Source organism: Moschus berezovskii, chromosome 1 (genome assembly GCF_049115385.1).
Source record: "Moschus berezovskii isolate FMDL1 chromosome 1, NW_MosBer_1.0, whole genome shotgun sequence".
Taxonomy (NCBI): Eukaryota; Metazoa; Chordata; class Mammalia; order Artiodactyla; family Moschidae; genus Moschus; species Moschus berezovskii.
The window spans coordinates 55,791,175-55,812,815 of record NC_142460.1 but is presented as its reverse complement, the minus strand read 5'-3'; the positions used below and the strand labels follow the sequence as shown (position 1 = coordinate 55,812,815).

At 36.2% G+C, this 21,641-nt stretch overlaps 1 protein-coding gene across 1 annotated transcript; it reads right to left on the bottom strand.

The window, feature by feature from the left end:
- Window positions 1-6,894: 6,894 nt before the first annotated feature.
- On the bottom strand, window positions 6,895-7,995 carry HTR1F (5-hydroxytryptamine receptor 1F). The gene has a single exon (XM_055417895.2). The coding sequence runs from the start codon at window positions 7,993-7,995 to the stop codon at window positions 6,895-6,897; it is 1,101 nt and encodes a 366-aa protein (XP_055273870.1).
- Window positions 7,996-21,641: the final 13,646 nt, after the last annotated feature.

Here is a 21,641-nt window from a genome sequence, read left to right as displayed (position 1 = left end):
ACCTAGCAATATAATGCAATTGTAATTAACAATTAATGATGCAACATATGAAATAAAATATGATCTAGTAATTATAATTTTTAGGAATGAATGTTAATTACATATGATTTAGGATTATTTACAGGATATAATGAAAAGTTTATTGGAGAGCATAAGAAAAAAGACATAACAAGTTTTGCTGTATCTTCATAAACCAGTAAGATCATTTTACTGTCCTTGCAGACCTAGAAACACTCCATGATAGAAATTGGAACTATAACTAAACTTGAACTTTACTGAAAGGCTAGTTTGACAAGATTTATTTTTAATCAATATAATATGATACATTTTTTCCTCAGAATTTATCATTTCTGGACTAATCAGGGAGTGCAAATTCTTTGAAAAAATTTTATCTTTCTCAGGCAGATTTCGAATACTATCATTTTTTGTGCAGATTTATTATGATGTTGCAAAATATTTCTCTCAACAAGTTTCTCATTTAAATGATAGGGGAAAGCATATTGATTCACAATACCATGAAATTATAACAGTGCCATAAGAAAATACTACTTTTTTCATGACAGAAATATTAACTTGCCTTTGGAACTACTTTCTGCAAAATAAAGGTCTAAATATAATCACTTTAGTTATTAGGAGGGTATTAGAAACACATTTTCTAAAACAGTTTCATGTGGACACATTTTCAATTGAGCAGGATTATTTCTGAAGGACTTTAAAATATATTAAGGAAAGATCCTTCAAGTTTCCTTTCTACTGCAATACAGTAAACTTGATTTTCTGACTGCAAGTCAAAAACGGTCCTGTATAAATTCATGAAGAAGCTGTTCACTCCGTGAGGTAGAGGAAAGCATGTCAGGAGGAAGCAAATAACCACTCTCACTTTCATGATTTTTGCTGAAGCAAATGTCCTAGTACCTGGTTTCCAGTTTTTCTCTATTTTTTTTTTTTTGACATGAAACTCTTGATACAGAGTTTAAGAGTTAAACTCTTAAGATTAAGATTGAGCCTGTGAATATGAGGATTATGCTTTACAAAGGAACTTTAAAATTTGGAAACACTAGAAGAATTTGGAAGTGAGTCCAAAAGAAGTTTTTCTTCACTTGGAAACAGGAAACTAGCATCACCTAGAGCACAGGGAGGGGTTTGAGGTAGGAGTGGAGGTGAATCAAGTTCACCAGGAAAATGAAAGGAAGATTGTTTTTAGAGATTCAAAATGGAAATGCATCTTATACAGGGGCTGACCCATCAACTGCCAGTGCCTGGATAAACTGTTCATGCTATGGATTTGACTGTGAGTTGGGGTCGGGGGTGGGGGCATCTGCTGTGAAACAAAACAAACAATTAAGGAGGAGGGACACATATTCTTATACCAACCCTCTAAACCAGACCATATTTCATAAACAGAAGTGAATTTTCAAACATGATTTGTACATGGCTAGGTCAAATGGTGGGCTGCAGTCCATGGAGTCGCCAAGAGTTGGACACGGCTGAGCAACTTCACTTTCACTTTTCACTTTCATGCACTGGAGAAGGAAATGGCAACCCACTCCAATGCATGGAGAATCTTGCCTGGAGAATCCCAGGGATGGGGGAGCCTGGTGGGCTTCTGTCTATGGGGTCGCACAGAGTGGGACACGACTGAAGCGATTTAGCAGCAGCAGAGCAGCAGGTCAAATGGTTGGGCTGGATTTAGTACTCTGTAGCTTGGCTTCCTTTCTTTCTTTGGTGTTTTGACCTTGCCATTTACACATCCTTCATTGCAAATATTTAGAAGATATTAGATATTTGGAAATATTAAATATTTAGAAATATTAGAACAAAAACAAATTCTCCACTTACTTTTCTGGTGCTGATATATTTAAAATTGTAGCAGGAACTTAACCTTCATTAGCTCATATTTCAACATTTTCTGTGATATTTATTGGGCTTCCCAGGTACACTAGTGGTAAAGAACCCACCTGCCAAGGCAGGAAACATAAGAGGTGGGGGTTCAATCCCTGGGTCTATATTTTTTCTATCTTATAGTTAAATATATGCATTATTATATCGTTACATTTGTTATGGTGTGAAAATTAATTTTCTTCAGGAGAAATCATCAGCTTTTAGTACCTTAGAAAATTTTCATTGAGAGAATAAATCCTAGGTATTCAGAGAAGCATATTATGTTATATGCAATCTGTTCTTCATACAATTTTTTAAAGTGCAAATTACAGGTTATTAGCCCTTACGTACCTACCATTTAAAGACATTAAAGAAAAATCACTCAGTTTATGAGGAATGGTATGATCTACATCTTCATGTGGGGGAAACACATAGATGGAATAATAATTACTGTAACGTGTTGTGATCCCCTTGGAATAAAAAAAAATGCCTCACACATAAACTTCTAACTTCCCGTTACTTAGAATACTATTTTTCTAGATTTGAGCTTTAGTCCAACTCAGAGAAGTTAGTATATGCATATGGGTGAGCCTCACCCTGCTTGAAAATTCGTCCTTTGTGTTGATGGGCTATATGTCTTAGAATTCTCTATGATTGCTTTCAGTAGTGTTTTATAGTTTTCTATGTACAAGTCTTTTGTTTCCTTAGGTAGATATATTCCTAAGTATTTAATTCTTTTCGTTGCAACAGTGAATGGAATAGTTTCCTTAATTTCTCTTTCTATTTTCTCATTATTAGTGTATAGGAATGCAAGGGATTTCTGTGTGTTGATTTTATATCCTGCAACGTTACTGTAATCATTGATTAGCTCTAGTAGTTTTCTGGTAGAGTCTTTAGGGTTTTCTGTGTAGAGGATCATGTCAAATAGATGGAGAAATATACCATGTTCATGGATTGGAAGAATAAATATTGTAAAAATGAGTATACTACCCAAAGTAATTTATACATTCAATGCAATCCCTATCAAGCTACCAACGATATTTTTCACAGAACTAGAACAAATAATCTCACAATTTGTATGGAAATACAAAAAACCTCGAATAGCCAAAGCAATCTTGAGGAAGAAAAATGGAACTGGGGGAATTAACCTGTCAGACTTCAGGCTCTACTACAAAGCCACAGTCATCAAGACAGTATGGTACTGGCATAAAGACAGAAATATAGATCAATGGAACAAAATAGAAAGCCCAGAGATAAATCCACGCACCTATGGACACCTCATCTTTGACAAAGGAGGCAAGAATATAAAATGGAGAAAAGACAGTCTCTTTAACAAGTGGTGCTGGGAAAACTGGTCAGCCACTTGTAAAAGAATGAAACTAGAACACTTCCTAACACCATACACCAAAATAAACTCAAAATGGATTAGAGAGCTAAATGTAAGACCAGAAACTATAAAACTCCTAGAGGAGAATGTAGGCAAAACACTCTCCGACATAAATCACAGCAGGATCCTCCATGACCCACCTCCCAATATATTGGAAATAAAAGCAAAAATAAACAAATGGGACCTAATTAAAATCAAAAGCTTCTGCACAGCAAAGGAAACTATAAGTAAGGTGAAAAGACAGCCTTCAGAATGGGAGAAAATAATAGCAAATGAAGCAACTGATAAAGGATTAATCTCCAAATTATACAAGCAGCTCCTGCAGCTCAATTCCAGAAAAATAAATGACCCAATCAAAAAATGGGCCAAAGAACTAAACAGACATTTCTCCAAAGAAGACATACAGATGGCTAACAAACACATGAAAAAATGCTCAACATCCCTCATAATCAGAGAGATGCAAATCAAAACCACAATGAGATACCATTTCACACCAGTCAGAATGGCTGCTATCCAAAAGTCTACATGCAATAAATGCTGGAGAGGATGTGGAGAGAAAGGAACCCTCTTACACTGTTGGTGGGAATGCAAACTAGTACAGCCACTATGGAGAACAGTGTGGAGATTCCTCAAAAAATTGGAAATAGAACTGCCATATGATCCAGCAATCGCACTCCTGGGCATACACACCGAGGAAACCAGAATTGAAAGAGACACATGTACTCCAATGTTCATTGCAGCACTGTTTATAATAGCCAGGACATGGAAGCAACCTAGATGTCCATCTGCAGACGAATGGATAAGAAAGCTTTGGTACATATACACAATGGAGTATTATTCAGCCATTAAAAAGAATACATTTGAATCAGTTCTAATGAGGTGGATGAAACTGGAGCCTATTATACAGAGTGAAGTAAGCCAGAAAGAAAAACACCAATACAGTATACTAACACATATATATGGAATTTAGAAAGATGCAAATGATAACCCTGTATACGAGACAGCAAAAGAGACACAGATGTATAGAACAGTCTTTGGGACTCTATGGGAGAGGGTGAGGGTGGGATGATTTGGGAGAATGGCATTGAAACACGTATAAAAAAAAAAAAAGAATTCTCTAATATTAATATATAAATTTCTGAGGTGGGTGTAGATAAATTAACAGATTATTTTAGCTTTAGCAAGGTCTTTGGATAAATAAATAACAGAATCACATTTTGGTGAGAAGGAGAAAAAGAAATAAGCAGAGAATGACAGGGTCTCAAGCAGGCTTTGACTGTCAACACAACACACTGGTAAATGGAGAGAAGAGGATAAAAGAGGCGTCAAGAGCTTTAGATAAGTCTCATCTGCTCGTTAGTTTTGCCCGGGCCAGACTGCTCAGAAGGCACCTGTGGGCTTTCACATGTCTTTGTGTGCTAGGTTGTAACCAAGAGAAGTCGTCACTGCACTAATAAGCCCCTTCCTGTGAGTTCCCCATTTCTGTTGAGAACAAGTTATCTCAGTGACTCACGTCTGTCTGTCTGTCCATCTGCTTATTAACATATTTGCTGTAGATTCTGCCTCCATAATATCTCTCTTCTGTTTCTTCCTTTATGTTCCCCAATGTCAGAATCAAGTTCAGGATGTTATCCTCTTGTCCACATTAATGATTGCTTTCTAAAAAAAAGTTATTATGCACTCTCTCTGCTTAAATCATTCAGTTTTTTTTTTTTTTAGAATTTCCCTAAACTTGTAATATTTCTGCTAAAAAGCATCAGTGATCACTTGCTGACAGACAGCAACCAAACTGACTGTAGACTTCTTTTTCTAACATTCAAAATCAGTCACAGTAATGACCAATTTTTCTTCTAATCTCTTCTTCTGTATTCTAAACAGCTGCCAAACTCACTGTTATTTTATGATCATGTCCCACTAAATACTTGCAGGATGCAGTCTGAAATCTTTATCTCGCCACCACTTGAAGTGTGCTCTTCCATATCTTCTGCTCAAATGTTTTTTCTCTGTTACTCATTTTGGGTAAATTCTTTATAAAACTTTCCTGATTTGTCTCAACCAGATGTGGTTTTTCCTTTGAATTATCATAAAAATATAAACAACTTCCATGACAATCTTTGTTTTTTCTTTTCTATTATAGTGTCATTTGGTTTCACTTTTTAGATTGTAAACATTTTAAAGCAAGAAATAGTGTATTATTTCCTGTATCTTCTATATAGTACATCTCAATGCCTTATACAAAATTAAAATTCTGTAAATACTTATTAGATTGAGAGTAATGTGTCATTGATACATAAAAAAATTACGTACTCTGAATCACATGACTGGGAAAGAATATTTATAATATACATAAAGGTGCACCTTAGAACAAAAGGGAATGTATTATTGTTTTCAAATTATTTTGCTTGATGGTAGATTAAAAGGTAGCATATAACCTTGCTGGCTCAAATGAAATGAAATCTTCTCAGAAGCATGGTTCTTTTGTTTTCAAATCCCTGTATAAATATGGTAGATAAACTTATGAAATTGCTTTGGCTCACTGAACTTGTGAAGTGGACTAATGGGAGACATATACATTTAATATATAATTAGTATAATGTGAATCTTTGCTTGTTCATTTCTATCAACTGGAAAACTACAGATATTTTTTTGAAGTCAGTGGAAAGTTCTAAGAATTTCTATCACATTCTAACAAAAAGGAAATATCTGCTAAAGTGCAAAGTACCATAGACATTTTAGTTGGCAGCTGAGCTTATTAACATTGACAGAAATGAAATATGTCATATTTTTAAAAAGACAGGCATATAAAATCTATGGCAAGTAACGTAGGGTACTAAGTGCCTTCAATATGATTCCTAAACATGACAAACTTAGAACATCTCCCCCTTGACCCTCCCTGAGTTATTTCTACTAAAGGTAAGGCTTTGATTTCAAATGTTGATAATGTATGATTAAGAAAATGTTCTTCTAGGAGTTCATATTAAACAAAAAGAATATGTTAAATATTCAGAGTTCAATATCCAGAATTATTCTGCAGTACCTAACTCATTTTATGATTACATTTTACTATCTACATACAAAGTCAATATCAGCCTCTGACTTTCACATCTCCTTCTGTCACACTAAGTCTTTCTTAGCTCTCCTCTACCTCTTTTGCCCAGGGTAAGATGGAGAGGGGATAACGGTTAGGTAGGAGAAATGTGTGCTTTGTGGTGAATTTAATCTTTTCTACAAATAGTAAGATCATATAATAAAGCAATAGGATTATATAGAAATTATGGATGGAGGTATGTTATTAATAGAAAATTCTTCTATAATAGCTATAAGACGTAAACTTGAAAAATCAGTTATTAATAATATATATTTTTCCAGTTAGCTTGTTAGGGACTTTGCATAGGCAAAATATTGTTTACAAACAATAAATTATTTTCTAATTTCACACACTGTAGTATGATGGTCAAAAATGTCTTTAAATCAGTACATTTTATATGCATGTTGCTATTAAAATATATATTAATATCATCTTAGAAGCTTTAATTCCTTCTAAAAATTTAAATGTTTTATTTAACATTCATTTAGTTACTTCACCTCAATAGAATCCCAACCTTTTCATGATAAACTTCTTTGAACTAACATCGACATCGCACAAGTTTTTGGAATGCTTTCTTGAAGTCTTCATTAAAGATTGTATAAATCAGTGGGTTTATAAGGGAATTGAGATATCCAAGCCATGTCAAAAAATTTGACATTTCTTCAGAAATCTTACACTTTTCACAGACATTAACAACCAATTCTTTTACAAAGAAAGGAAGCCAACATATTACAAATGCACCCAAGATTAATCCCAGGGTAGTGGCTGCTTTGCGTTCTCTTGTGCCTGAGATCTTTTGCCTTCTCCAAGATCTCTCATGCTTGAATTCAGACCTGGGACTTTTCACTGTGCTATGAATTTTATCAAAGTCCGTTGATGGATCAGATAAAGACTTTTCTAGCATGTATGGTGTGGAGACCAGTCTAGTGCTTTTCTCACCACTCTCCAAAAGGACTTGGCCATTCATTTCCTCCTTGGCAATCCTACTTGCTTGTCTCTTGTGGTATAACGTCTTTGCTGCCTTATATATTTTGTAATAGAGGATCAAAATCAATGTTAATGGGATGTAGAAAGCTCCAAATGTTGAGTAAATAGTGGAAACGATGTGGTCGTGTTTGATGATGCACTCATCCTCTTGACTAGTTCCTTGGTGCCTCCAGAATAGAGGAGGCATAGAGATAAAAATAGATATAATCCAAACTATGGTAATCATAATGCCAGCATGCTTGGGAGTCCTTTTCCTGGCATACTCAACAGCATCAGTGATTGCCCGGTACCGATCCAAAGCTATAGCAGAGAGATGCAAGATGGAACACGTACAACACGTAATGTCAACGCTCAGCCAGATGTCACAGACCACTTGTCCCATAATCCAGCTCTCTCTCACAATATACACAATGCTGAAAGGCATCACCAGAACGGCTACAAGGAAATCTGTGACTGCAAGGGAGCAAATTAAGTAGTTGGCTGGGTGGTGCAGCTTTCGGGTAACAATAATTGCAGCAATCACAAGTGAGTTAATGGTGGTTGTCATCAGTGCCAGCCCGGAGAGAATGAAGGACACCAGAATTTTGGATGGCATTCTGTTTAACAGTTCTTTTGAGGTCAAGTTTTGATCAGATGAATTCAAGAAATCCATTTTTTTATTGTTTTAGAAGATTAATAGAGCTGTTGATGCCTGTAACAGAAGAGGGGAAAAACAGTTCAGAGAAGGTTTCAAAGATTTTCTCTTCCTTGCTGAATACTGTTTGTCTCTTTAAGTATACATGTACGCTTTCCCAGAATACTCTATGGATTTAAAAAATGGAGTTGAGATTGCAATATTCTTTTTCTTTTCATTTAATTTAGGAAATCCAAAGGCAACAGTAACAAACAACTTTAAAAACGTTTCTTAAAATAGGGCTCAAATAAAACAATTTTTATGAGTCAATTAACCTATCAGTAAAATCTCTATTCTAAAATCTTTATTAAGCTTAGGGGAGGAGAGGGTGAGATGTATGGAAAGAGTAACATGGTAACTTACATTACCATATATAAAATAGATAACCAATGAGAATTTGTTATATGGCTCAGGAAACTCAAGCAGGCGCTCTGTGTCAACCTAGAAGGGTGAGATGGGGAGGGAGATGGGAGGGAGGTTCAAAAGGGAAGGGATATATATATATACTTATGGCTGATTAATGTTGAGGTTTGGCAGAAAACAACAAAATTCTGTAAAGCAATTATCCTTCAATAAAAAATTAAAAAAACCTTTATTAATCTTAACTATGTTTCTCTCGTTGTCTATGGAAAAACTTTAAAAGCACATTTCATTAGTATGTATTTGTGTACTATATAATGTAATATAAGAAAATATCATTTTAAAAGCAGTATTCAAAATCATAAGCAATTTTGTACTAAGCTCAAAGTTATGTTGAGAACATTATCATTAGGCTTGTGGAGACTAAAGGAAGTTTCAGTGTATTTTATGTCAGGATATAAAGGTTATAAAAAAAGTAAAATAAGCAAGAATAAAGAATTTTTAGTGTATTTCTGGCATTCCATGATCATTTTATGAAATTAGGAAAATGTCACAGTGTTTAGTAGCCTTTGTGGATATAAGCAGTTAATTTGATTTAAAGGGAAAAATAAAACTGGTTGGAACCAAATAACCATACAACACTGCCCATTATTACAAGGACATATATGACCTAAAGAAAACACTGAACAAGGTGAACTTGCCAATAAGAAAAACTCATAATGGCACGCACTCTGAAATGGAAATTATTCTTTACAAGACCTTACTTATAACCTTATTTTTGAAAGGGAACCCTCTAAACTCAGCTTATAATTTTTATTTTAGTTCATGCTGTTATTTCATTGCAAGTCAGATAAGAGCAATTAGAGTGCAATGAAATAAGATTAATCTTTTTTTTTTTTTTGGCATCAGCCCTTCTCTCTTTCTTTAACAATTCTTTGGTAACAAACCACATCTTTGGAAAAGACAGAGAAAAGATGGAAACCTGAAACTTTATTCTTGTAGTTATAACTATTATTGTACCTCTATATTCCTTCTTTTTACTTTAAAATGGTTATGTTTCACTTATTAGAACTGGTAGAACAATAATTCAAAATACTTGATGTTTTTACATCAAATGCTTCTTATGGAGTGTGTGTACGTATATATACATACTATAAAAACTTGGAGTGCATCATATTTTAATTTCCTACTTGTGTTTGAGTTACCAGTACTAAATTTAATTTCTCTTTTCTCGTATTCATTAAAGGTAGGTGCTAATGGCTTGCTTCCAAGCAAATTGAATGGCAGAAGAAATCTTAATACTACTCATAAAATAAATACTAATAGTTGTCAGTATGTAACTGAAAAGGAGTTGTATGTATATCTAATTACTTACATCAACACTTGACCATTTGTAAAGGGCAACTAAGACAACTCCAGATAAAGAATGGAGGCTACAACCTCCTTCAGTTCAGTTCAGTTCAGTTCAGTTCAGTGGCTCAGTCGTGTCGGTTCTGAAATTTAGTTTGCCTCAGAGTCACCCTAAGGGCTTTTCAAACAGGAGTTATTGGGTCCCTCCCTCTGAGTTTTAGACTCAGTAAGTCTGGTGACTGCAGCCATGAAATTAAAAGATGCCTGCTCCTTGGAAGAAAGGCTATGACCAACCTAGACAGCATATTAAAAAGCAGAGACATTACTTTGCCAACAAGTTCCGTCTAGTCAAAGCTATGGTTTTTCCAGTAGTCATGTATGGATGTGAGAGTTGGACTATAAAGAAAGCTGAGTGCAGAAGAATTGATACTTTTGAACTGTGGTGTTGGAGAAGTCTCTTGAGAGTCCCATGGAATGCAAAGAGATACAATCATTCCATCCTAAAGGAAATCAGTCCTGAAATATTCATTGGAAGGACTGATGCTGAAGCTGAAACTCCAATACTTTGGCCACCTGATGTGAAGAACCAACTAATTGGAAAAGACCCTGATGCTGGGGAAGATTGAAGGCAGGAGGAGAAGGGGATGACAGAGGATGAGATTGTTTGACAGCATCACTGACTCAATGGACATGAGTTTGAGCAAGCTACAGGAGTTGGTGATGGACAGGGAAGCCTGGTGTGCTCCAGTCCATGGGGTTGCAAAGAGTTGGACACGACTGAGCAACTGAACTGAACTGAAATCTGCCTTAACAAGATCTCGCAGGATGCTGATGCTATTGGTCCAAGGAGTCAGGGTTCTGGGGGATAATTCACACGGCTGTTCCTCAGTGCTTTGCCTGATCCTTTCACCTCTGTGAGTTCCTTTCTGTTGAGAGCAGCTCTGACATTTCCTCTGTATAACTTTCTTAGCATCTCTCTTTATTACATTCTTAATTTATTTCTTAGAGTTTCTCAAATAAATGATCTTTCTCTAGCTTTTCTTTTGACTATTTGGAATCCTGACTTCCTGCAGCTCTTGGACCCTCGGCCTTAGAGCTGTTAACTGCCCTTCTCCCACATCATTCCTACTCTTTCACCCTCTTATGAGAGTTATACCATATAATCATATGTCCTAGATCAGTTTTGCACTACAGGACCTGGTAAGTAATGATGTGCTAATCTACACCATCAGGATGTCCAAGAAAATCCTCAATGTGTGCTTTCAATTATCAGTGGACCTCACAGTCTTTAGTTTTTTCCCTGGAAACATCTTTAAGGGGTCAGTGGTCACAAGTGAATTGCTTACTCCAAAGCCAACTAGACATTAAAAACATGGTAGATTAGGGGACTCCCCTGGCGGTCCAGTTGTTAAAACTGTGTTTTCAATGCAAGAGGTGCCAGTTTCATCCTTGGTCAGGGAACTAAAGTCCCACATGCTATGTGGTGCAGCCAAAACTAATAATAATTTAAAAATTAAAAAAAATAAAAAAACATGGTAGGTTAATTAATTTCTACACTTTTTCCAATCTCCCCATTCTTTCATCATAAATCTGCACTATAGAGTCAATAAAACCCTAAATATTTTCTTAATTGGTTAATTCCTTTGCAAAAGTGTTATTTAGTGTTATGAGAACTGATTTAAAAGTGCTGACATTTTTCCATATTATAGGTAAAAATAACTTTCGACTTTAATTCTCCTGATAAACAGTTTTGGCAAAAGAGCCTCTTCAGGAGATAATCCTGAAATTACATTTTGAATAGAACATTAAACAAGAAAAACTGTTTGGAAATAGTTATGTGTGTTTCCATAATAAAAATTAATTCTGTAGGAAAATGGACCAGCTTAAAATTAGAAGGTGAATTATTTGATAATTCACCTGATTTCTCTAAGCATAACACAGTAGCACTTAAATAGGCTCAATAAAATGGTACTTAATGCTAAGGAAAAAACTCAAATATGTCATATAAATTCTACTGATTATATAAGCATTTTTTCCATTATTAAATTTAGACAGTTAATTAATCTTCTGATAATTGTTTTTGTAGAAAACAAAGAAAAGAGGGAAACAAATTCAGCCAATCACAAGTGCGTTTCTTTTTGTCTTATTTTCTTTGCCACTTACAATTTCAGTAAACAATCTACCTTCATTAATTAAGATATAACGTCTAATCAGATTATTTCTTATTCCTCCCTTAACATTTTAAGTTCCCACTGTGAGTCCTTGTGCTACTAGGAACCATCTCTGGGTTACTGCACATAGACTATATCACACATTTATTCTCCAAGTATACTCTGTACTTTGAATGTGTTCATTGGGAAATAGGATTATAAGTAGAGCCTGTAGTCTCACCATTTTTGTGTAGCCTTCTACATAAAAACAGAGGAAAACTTCCCCAGGCTTTACTCTGAATGAATATCTGCTGATGTATTGATTCAGCCATATGATACATTTTATGTCTCTGTTTCAGTTCAGTTCAGTTCAGTTCAGTTCAGTCGCTCAGTCGTGTCCGACTCTTTCCGACCCCATGAATCATAGCACGCCAGGCCTCCCTGTCCATCAACAACTCCTGGAGTTCACCCAAACCCATGTCCATCGAGTCAGTGATGCCATCCAACCATCTCATCCTCTGTCGTCCCCTTCTCCTCCTGCTCTCAATCTTTCCCAGCATCAGGGTCTTTTCAAATGAGTCAGCTCTTCTCATCAGGTGCCCAAAGTATTGGAGTTTCAGCTTCAACATCAGTCCCTCCAATGAACAACCAGGACTGGTCTTCTTTAGGATGGACTGGTTAGATCTTTGCAGTCTAAGGGACTCTCAAGAATCTTCTCCAACACCACAGTTCAAAAGCATCAATTCTTCGGCGATCAGCTTTCTTCACAGTCCAACTCTCACATCCACACATGACCACTGGAAAAACCATAGCCTTGACTAGATGGACCTTTGTTGGCAAAGTAATGTCTCTGCTTTTTAATATGCTGTCTAGGTTGGTCATAAATTTCCTTCCAAGGAGCAAGCATCTTTTAATTTCATGGCTGCTTCTCTGTTTACATATAGTTTTTTAAATGCAATGTTGATTTATATTCAAGTGTCTGCTTGATCCTGATGTCCAACTGTACTGTTCTCATTCAGGTTAAACTATAAGCTCATTAGGCCATAGCTTAGTTTACTTTATATTGTAAACAAATGGCAGGACTATACACAAATAATTTTAATAATAAGATTGTAGAGAGGTAATAAAGCGAAATTTAATTCTATCAAAACCTCAAAAGAACCTACAACTTAGCTGCTCCAATTAGAATAATAATAGCAGTAATATTTATCTTTTCTGAGTATTTACTTCTGTAGAGACTATGCTGAGTGGTTTCCAGTCCTGTGGCCACTGCTGAGTTTTCCAAATTTGCTGGTATATTGAGTGCAGCACTTTAACAGTATCATATTTTAGGATTTGAAATAGCTCAGCTGGAAATCCATCACCTCACTAACTTTGTTTGTAGTGATGCTTCCTAAGGCCCACTTAACTTTGCATTCCAGGATGTCTGGCTCTAGGTGAGTGATCACACCATCGTGGTTATCTGGGTCATGAAGATCTTTTTTGTATAGTTCCTCTGTATATTCTTGCCACCTCTTCCTAATATCTTCTGCCTCTGTTAAGTCCATACTGTTTCTGTCCTTTACTGGGCCCATCTTTGCATGAAATGCTCCCTTGGTATCTCTAATTTTCTTGAAGAGGTCTCTAGTTTTTCCCATTCCATTGTTTTCCTCTATTTCTTTGCATTGATCACTGAGGAAGGCTTTCTTATCTCTCCTTGTTATTACCTGGAACTCTGCATTTATATGGATGTATCTTTCCTTTTCTCCTTTGCCTTTCACTTACTTCTTTTCTTTTCTCAGCTATTTCCAAGGCCTCCTCAGACAACCATTTTGCCTGTTTGCATTTCTTTTTCTTGGGGATGGTTTTGGTCAATGCCTCCTATACAATGTCACGAACCTTTGTCCATAGTTCTTCAGGCTCTTTGTCAATTAGATCTAATCCCTTGAATCTATTTCTCACTTCCACTGTATAATCATAAGGGATTTGATTTAGGTCATAACTGAATGGTCTAGTGGTTTTCCCTATTTTCTTCAATTTCAGTCTGAATTTTTTAATGAGCAGTTCATCATATGAGCCACAGTCAGCTTCCAGTCTTGTTTTTGCTGACTGTATAGAGCTTCTCCATCTTTTGCTGCAAAGAATATAATCAATCTGATTTTGGTATTGACCATCTGGTGATGTCCATGTGTAGAGCCATCTCTTGTGTTGTTAGAAGAGGGTGCTTTCTATGACCAGTGCATTCTCTTGGCAAAACTCTGTTAGCCTTTGCCCTGCTTCATTTTGTACTCCAAGGCCAAACTTGCCTGTTACTCCAGGTATCTCCTGACTTCTGACTTTTGCATTCCAATTCCCTATGATGAAAAGGACATCTTTTTTTGGTGTTAGTTCTAGAAGTTCTTGTAGGTCTTCAAAGAACTCTTCAACTTCAGCTTCTTAGGCATTAGTGGTTGGGGCATAGACTTGGATTACTGTGATGAGAGCATTATATAGGTATGTATAAAGTGTCCTAGAAATACTGGTGAGGAGGAACTAGTCATACCATGTTGAAACAGTGGAAATCTCCCCAGGCTGAGGGAAAAGTAAGAGCAAAATAAATGCAGTATGTATGCAGACATGTGAATTAGTTGGATACTGTGGATACAGCAAGGGTATATTAGAACCAAGGCTGGAAGTAAGGGGCGATAGTTAACTGAGGAAGACAATAAAAGGGCTGGCAAGATATTATAAGGACACTGGATTTTATTTTATATGCAATCAGAATATTTCAAAATGTTTAAGAAGGTAAATGACAGGAGACGATCTGTTTTGGCAGAGTGAGGTGCACAGGTAGTGATAGGGCTTGATAAGGGTGAAGCACCTGCTCTAGGGAGGAGGCATAATCAAGATTACAGAGCATTCTTCTAACTTTCTTGCGGCTTTCAATTTCTAAGTCAAAGATCTCTCAATAAATGTCACACTGGACTTGAAAGTATGTGGGTTATCTTCAAATATCTTTTGATATTGATTTCTAACATAAATCCACAGGTGTAAGAACACAGACTCTGTTTGATTTCAATAACTTTAGACCATCAAATTTTTACACCTGGTCTTATGTCCCTGGATATGTTCTGTTGTCTCCTAGTTCATAGTCTAATTGGTTCATAGTGTCTTTCAGGTCTACTATATCCTTCTGCTTCTCTGTATATTCCTTCTATTAATTTTTGAGAGTCTGATATTGAAACTCCAAGTAAAAAATCTTAATTTATCTACTTAAAAAATAATGTACAGTGAAACTATGTATAACTTTGTTATATAATTTTCCAAGTCTCCTGTAAATGTGTCATAATATTTTCATAATTAAAAAAATTTTTTAAAGGCAAAAAATTAAAAAAAGAGAGTTGAGAGCCTAAAAAAAATTACAGAATACTCTTAAGAATGTATTACAGCTGAAATTAGGACCTTTATAAGGTTGTTGGCATAAAGTTGTCCTAGGTTTTGGATATTCTCCATCAGTGCTCTGCAATGATGGATTATATATCTCAGAGAAAAAATAAACTGACTTAGGAATTGGATCAGGAATTGGGATGCAAACTCTGGTCAAAGTCAAGGGAAGATGTTAGTGACAATACTAGATCAATGCTGGCTTCAGAAAAGACAAGACCACAGAGGGCAATTCTGCACAGAAACAGATCAGGGTCTTAATGAATTTAAAGAGTAGGTTTAATGCAAACTCAGGTAATGTGCAAGGATGAAAGAAAAGGAGAGATTGCAGTTACTTTCAAAGCCTGAGACTGCAGAGTTTCAAACGTAAGAAGTGATTCCAAGGCTAGGATATGGAAATAGTAAGAACTGTTCTAACCAGTAAAGACTTGCTTAGAGAGAGCCCTGTGGATCTGAAAAAAAAAAAAAAAAAAAGCTTTTACAAAAAAAGCTTTTTACAAAAGCTTTACAGCACTTCTAAAGTCAACGAAACATTACTCACATTTATATGTATAAATTTTCTCTTCTATATTTCTTTATCACTGCCTGCTGGATTTGATCTCTAAGTCTCTTGAATTTTGGCTCCTGATATACTCTGCTCAGATTTGTTATCTCAGCTTCCTTCTTGGCATGAATACTCACTCCTTCCCCACCACATCTTGCTTCAACTCAAATCTGCCCATATTCAGCTTGGGTGATGTACCTGTGAATTCCCAGATGTCTGGCCTAGTTCGACTCTTAGTCGGTACGTTACCTTTTCTTTGTTTGTCTGCTGGATCCAATTACTCCTGTTTCTCTCATATTCAAAATACATTCACCTTCTTTTCTGGTCTCCCAAAACTCACAATCACGGCACCAGTCTCATGTTTTGCATGAGGTCAAGAAGCAGATGAGGCTCCTTGAGGCCACAGTACCTCTTGATTCAGAGACCTGTGAACTAAAAAGACAAGTTATCTGTTCCCCAATCCCCAATATAATGGTAAGTCAGGGACAGGATGACGGTAACAGACATTCCTTTTCAAAAAGATGAGGAAACTGGTGGTTGGTTCATAGTGGCCACTGATCTGAAATTCACCCAGGGAAGTCAGAGTACTCTACACTGACGGTTAGAAGTGCACCTTCATTAGGCCCACTTGGGCTCTCTAATTCAATTCCCTAATCCACTGTACTCTGTGGATTTTAAATCTCCTCTCTGAGCTTTTAACTCTATTCTCGGAAAAGTCCTCAATTTTCTATGAGAAACAGTCTGGATTTACAGTTAAATAGACTTCTCGGCTTGCTTTCTGCCTATAGAAAATCTTTTCATTTCTATCTCTTTTCCCTTTGATCCAAGTTACTATTAAACTTCGTATTTCCCTATGAATCTGCCCGGAAGTCACTACAAGCCCAAACATGCCACATAATAATTTTTCAAGACATTCTTCTCTGTACCTTGCACAGAGTGTAAGGGCTGTGGGATGACACTTAAGATTCTTAAGGTCTTTCTGTTTAGTGCTACTATGGAAATCTCTCTTAAACCTTTCAGAGCCTTATTAAAGGACTTTATAGTCAGATCCTTGCTCTGCTTTACCCTTAGGCCATTTTTACTTTGAGAATCATTTGCTACCCAGAGATGTCAGTGATAGGAAATAGCTTTGTTTTCTTATCTGCAAGCCCTGGCTCTTATATTTCTTCTAAATTTTGCTTGCAAACTTTAATTTCTCTCTTTATTTCTACACTATATTATACACAGCTAAGAAACTGTCAACTGCCACTTTAAACATTCTGCCTGGAAGTCCTCTTGGGCAGAAGGACAAGTTCATGAATCACATTTTATCTTTCTTGGAGACTATACATCTACAAATTGTTTTGCTTGTTGCCCTCTTTCTAGTCTCTAAAACAGTTTCATCATCTCCTTTCTAGCCTCCACTAAGAGTTTGTTTGCTAACAGTCTCCTCACTTTTTTTTTCAGTCTCTGCCTGCCAGTTGATCCCAAAGCCAATGTCATATGTATCAATGCAGAGTTCAAAAGAATGAACTGCCCTGGATTGTTGTCAATCTTGTATGGTTATGAGCTCCCAGTCCCTGAAATGTAAAGAAATAGGGAACTACATTTCCCAGAATCCCCTTCCCTAAGGAGTCTGATTTTGGAGTTTGGTAACAGGAATTCCTGCAAGGTTTGGGAAGCAGAAGAAGAGGGGAGTTCATGATTCTCTGAAGGTGGCTGCAGCCAGATGAATGTGCAGACACTGACAGCAGCTTCTGTGTGCTCTTGGAAATAGTCATTGGGAATTTTCTGATATTTTTGAGATCTAACAAGTTTCCAACAAAGCCTTTGAGAACTACCTACTTTGCGGCTTTAGGCTAAGGTGCTTCACTGTCTGCTTCATTAACAGTACTGAATTAAGACTTGACTTCCCTGACCTTTTCCCCCTAGCTTTCCCAACATTAATGTAAACCCCAATATCTTCATTAAATTACTTTGTTCCAGGAATATTTTGAGTGACTATTTCCCTGATCATTTCTAGACTGATGCAAGCACTTATTTTGCTAAGTGGTTATTGAACACTAATAACTAAAGCAGCTTTAACCAAATCTTTAAAAATATTAAGAATATTTTCATTAAAACCATTAATGGAAGCAAATTTAACCAAATCTTAAAAATATTTAGAAAGAAGGGAGGAATTTTGATATTAAATTAAATTTACATATTTACACATTTCATGGTTAGAATGATTCAGGCTATTGTTTTCATGAAACACCTGCTTGTCAGTCTGCTACAACTGGGGAAATAGTTAAATTAAAATTCCAACAATGAAAATCCTGCACTATATTCAATGGACATTGAAACCAGCTTAGAGGCACCTGCTGTAGAAGAGGAAGCAAAGATGTGCACAAACTCAGTATGCTGTACTGCTTCCTTTGTTGCTGAAACCTAAAGAGGAAGGAAGCTGAATACGTGTGGGAGTGAAGGAGAGATGGGGGCATACAGGAAGATTTGGGTTGTGAAAGCAATAAGAATTCATGTTTATTCCTGAGACTGACACTTCAGTTTACTGAAGTCGGTATTGTGAATAAAACCCGTAAGTTCTAGAGTTAAACAGAATATCACTTAAAGACTGTCTTTCCTACTAATTCATTAGTGTGAGCTTAGGAGAACTGTTTCAACTTTCAGAAACTCAGTTTTAATACCTGCAAAATGAAGATAATAAAAGTGAAACCTTATAAAGTGTTTTTGAAGATTAAGTAGAAATCCTTTAGGTGCCTGGCACCTAATAAACTCAGTATTTATATTTGTCAACTGTAGTAGGGGTCTAGAAACTTCTACATTTAGGATGATTAGAGAAATCATGAAATGATCTAATAGGGTAAAAAGTATTATTTTTATTTTTACCTCAGTCTGCATCTTATAGTGTCTAATATGAAGTTTTCTACGAGTTGACTCACTGGAAAAGACTCTGATGCTGGGAAGGATTGCGGGCGGGAGGAGAAGGGGACGACAGAGAGTGAGATGGCTGGATGGCATCACCGACTCGATGGACATGAGTTTGAGTGAACTCCGGGAGTTGGTGATGGACAGGGAGGCCTGGCGTGCTGTGATTCTTGGGGTCGCAAAGAGTCAGTCACGACTGAGGGACTGAACTGAACTGAACTGAAACAAATAAACATGTAAAGACAAATTATTTGGAAAAAAAATCACATGCTTAGGATGTATTAAAACTCAATGGAAGCTATTATTATAAGGTTAAAAGAGATCTAACTTTAATAATGATATTTGATTTAGCAATGTCCATTTTTATTGATGAATAATAACTAGTTGACCAAGCTAAGTTGGCAAGATTTAAGCAATTTCAAGCACAACAATCTCTCACTCGCGTTTTTATTTTAGCTTTTTGTTGCTGTCTTAACCAGCTTTTAAAAAGCATCATAGTGTTACTTACACTATGCAAATATAACTAATGGAACTAAAAACATCTTTTTTCACTTGATCATGATATATGAGCTTCCCATTTTATTTGCCTTTTGTAAACATGTTAAACTGGAAGTATTTCTCTTCCTCTTCTTTCATCTGAATCCATGTTTTCTCTTTGGGCTCCTTCACTTAAGCTTTATAAAGTACTGCTTTACATCTGCTAAGTTTAATAAGTACCAGCTAATTAACTGAATCTCATAAATAAAACAAATAATTATTATTGACATTTATTGGGCACCACTGGCTTGGTACGATAGGTACATGAAGCAGAAATCTTGTAAGTTAGTATGAGTGCTTAATTGCTGTCAGCGGAAATTAGATAGTTGATTTGTCATATTTAATTAATGATATTATAGAATGTTCAGCATTGAAACACAAGGCAGATGTTATATACCCATGATCTGGAGCTCTGCTCAAATGCAATCTGGTCTTCCAGTCTGCTGGTTAAACAAGGCTATCAATACCAATTAAAATACGAAAAAAAAAACCCTTAACTTTAAAATTTGGATTAAGACAGGTGGTGATTAAGACATATTTAGACTAAATATTCACTGGTTTTATTTAAATACAAAGGACAAAGTAGTCGCAGTTTTAAATAAGAAAGATGTCTTTTTATTTTTTTAAATTTAGTTGGATTTACTCAATGCTGTAGAATATAATATGTTGTTTTTCATTCTTTTGCACAGTAAATCATCTTAGACTGTCAAGGTACAAACTGAAGCAGAGTAACGTTTAGACAGTAATTCGTCCCCAGGATAATTATGGGAAATTTGTCTACATCTGAATTACAGGAAAGAACTACTCATGTACTTTGGCTTAACATGTTTTTCCTTCTGAGATACTGAAATTCTACTATCAAATAATTTTTCTCTTTTTCAAGATTTAAAACAGATTTTTTTTTTCTGACCATGCCTCAGAGCATTCGGAATCTCAGTCCCCTGATCAGAGATCCAACCTGCATCCTCTGCACTAGGAAGCACATAGTCACTGCCAGGGAAATCCCTCTTCAAGATTTTTAAGCTAGATTTTTATAACTTAAAAAACAGTTCTCATTCAGCAGTTTCAATTACTTCTACCCTTTTTAAATCTTAGTGACTACTATATTAGTAGCTATTATAATCTCTAGATTAAAAGTATTTTAATATATATATCTGTTTGGAATATCAGATGACGTCACCTGCCTCCTGAGAAATCTGTATGCAGGTCAAGAAGCAACACTTAAAGCTGGACATGGAACAACACACTGGTTCCAAATCAGGAAAGGAGTACATCAAAGCTGTATATTGTCACCCTGCTTATTTAACTTATATTCAGAGTACATCATGAGAAATGCTGGACTAGATGAAGCACAAGATGGAATCAAGATTGCCAGGATAAATATCAATAAACTCTGATATGCAGATGACACCCTTATGGCAGAAAGTGAAGAAGAACTAAAGAGCCCCTTGATGAACGTGAAACAGTAGAGGGAAAAAGTTGGCTTAAAGCTCAACATTCAGAAAACTAAGATCATGGCATCTGGTCCCATCACTTCATGGCAAATAGATGGGGAAACAGTGGAAACAGTGACAGACTTTATTTTTTTGGGCTCCGAAATCTCTGCAGATGGTGACTGCAGCCATGAAATTAAAAGATGCTTGCTCCTTGGAAGAAAAGTTATGACCAACCAGGACAGAATATTAAAAAGCATAGATATTACTTTGCCAACAAAGGTCCATCTAGTCAAAGCTATGGTTTTCCCAGTAGTCATGCATGGATGTGAGAGTTGGACTATAAAAAAAGCTGAGAGCCAAAGAATTGATGCTTTTGAACTGTGGTGTTGGAGAAGACTCTTGAGAGTCCCTTGGACTGCAAGGAGATACAATCAGTCCATTCGAAAGGAAATCAGTCCTGAATATTCATTGGAAGGACTGATGCTGAAGCTGAAACTCCAGTACTTTGGCCACCTGATGAGAAGGACTGACTCATCTGAAAAGACCCTGATGCTGGAAAAGATTGAAAGCGGGAGGAAAAGGGGGCAATAGAGGATGAGATGGTTGGATATCACTGATGTGATGGACATGAGTTTGAGTCAACTCTGGGAGTTGGTGATGGAGAGGGAGGCCTGGCGTGCTGCAGTCCATGGGATCTCAAAGATTTGGGCATGACTGAGCTACTGAACTGAACTGAATATATGTATCTGGGACTGATATAATAAAGTCATGTTTTTTAGAGAAAACTATTTAAAAATTATAAACAATGTTTTGATATTAAAAATGACATGGTTAAATGATGATGATTTATGTTACCTACTGTGATTTGGGACTTCCGTATGGCTCAGATGGTAAAGAATCTGCCTGCAATGCAGGAGACCCTGCATTGAGTTGTGGGTC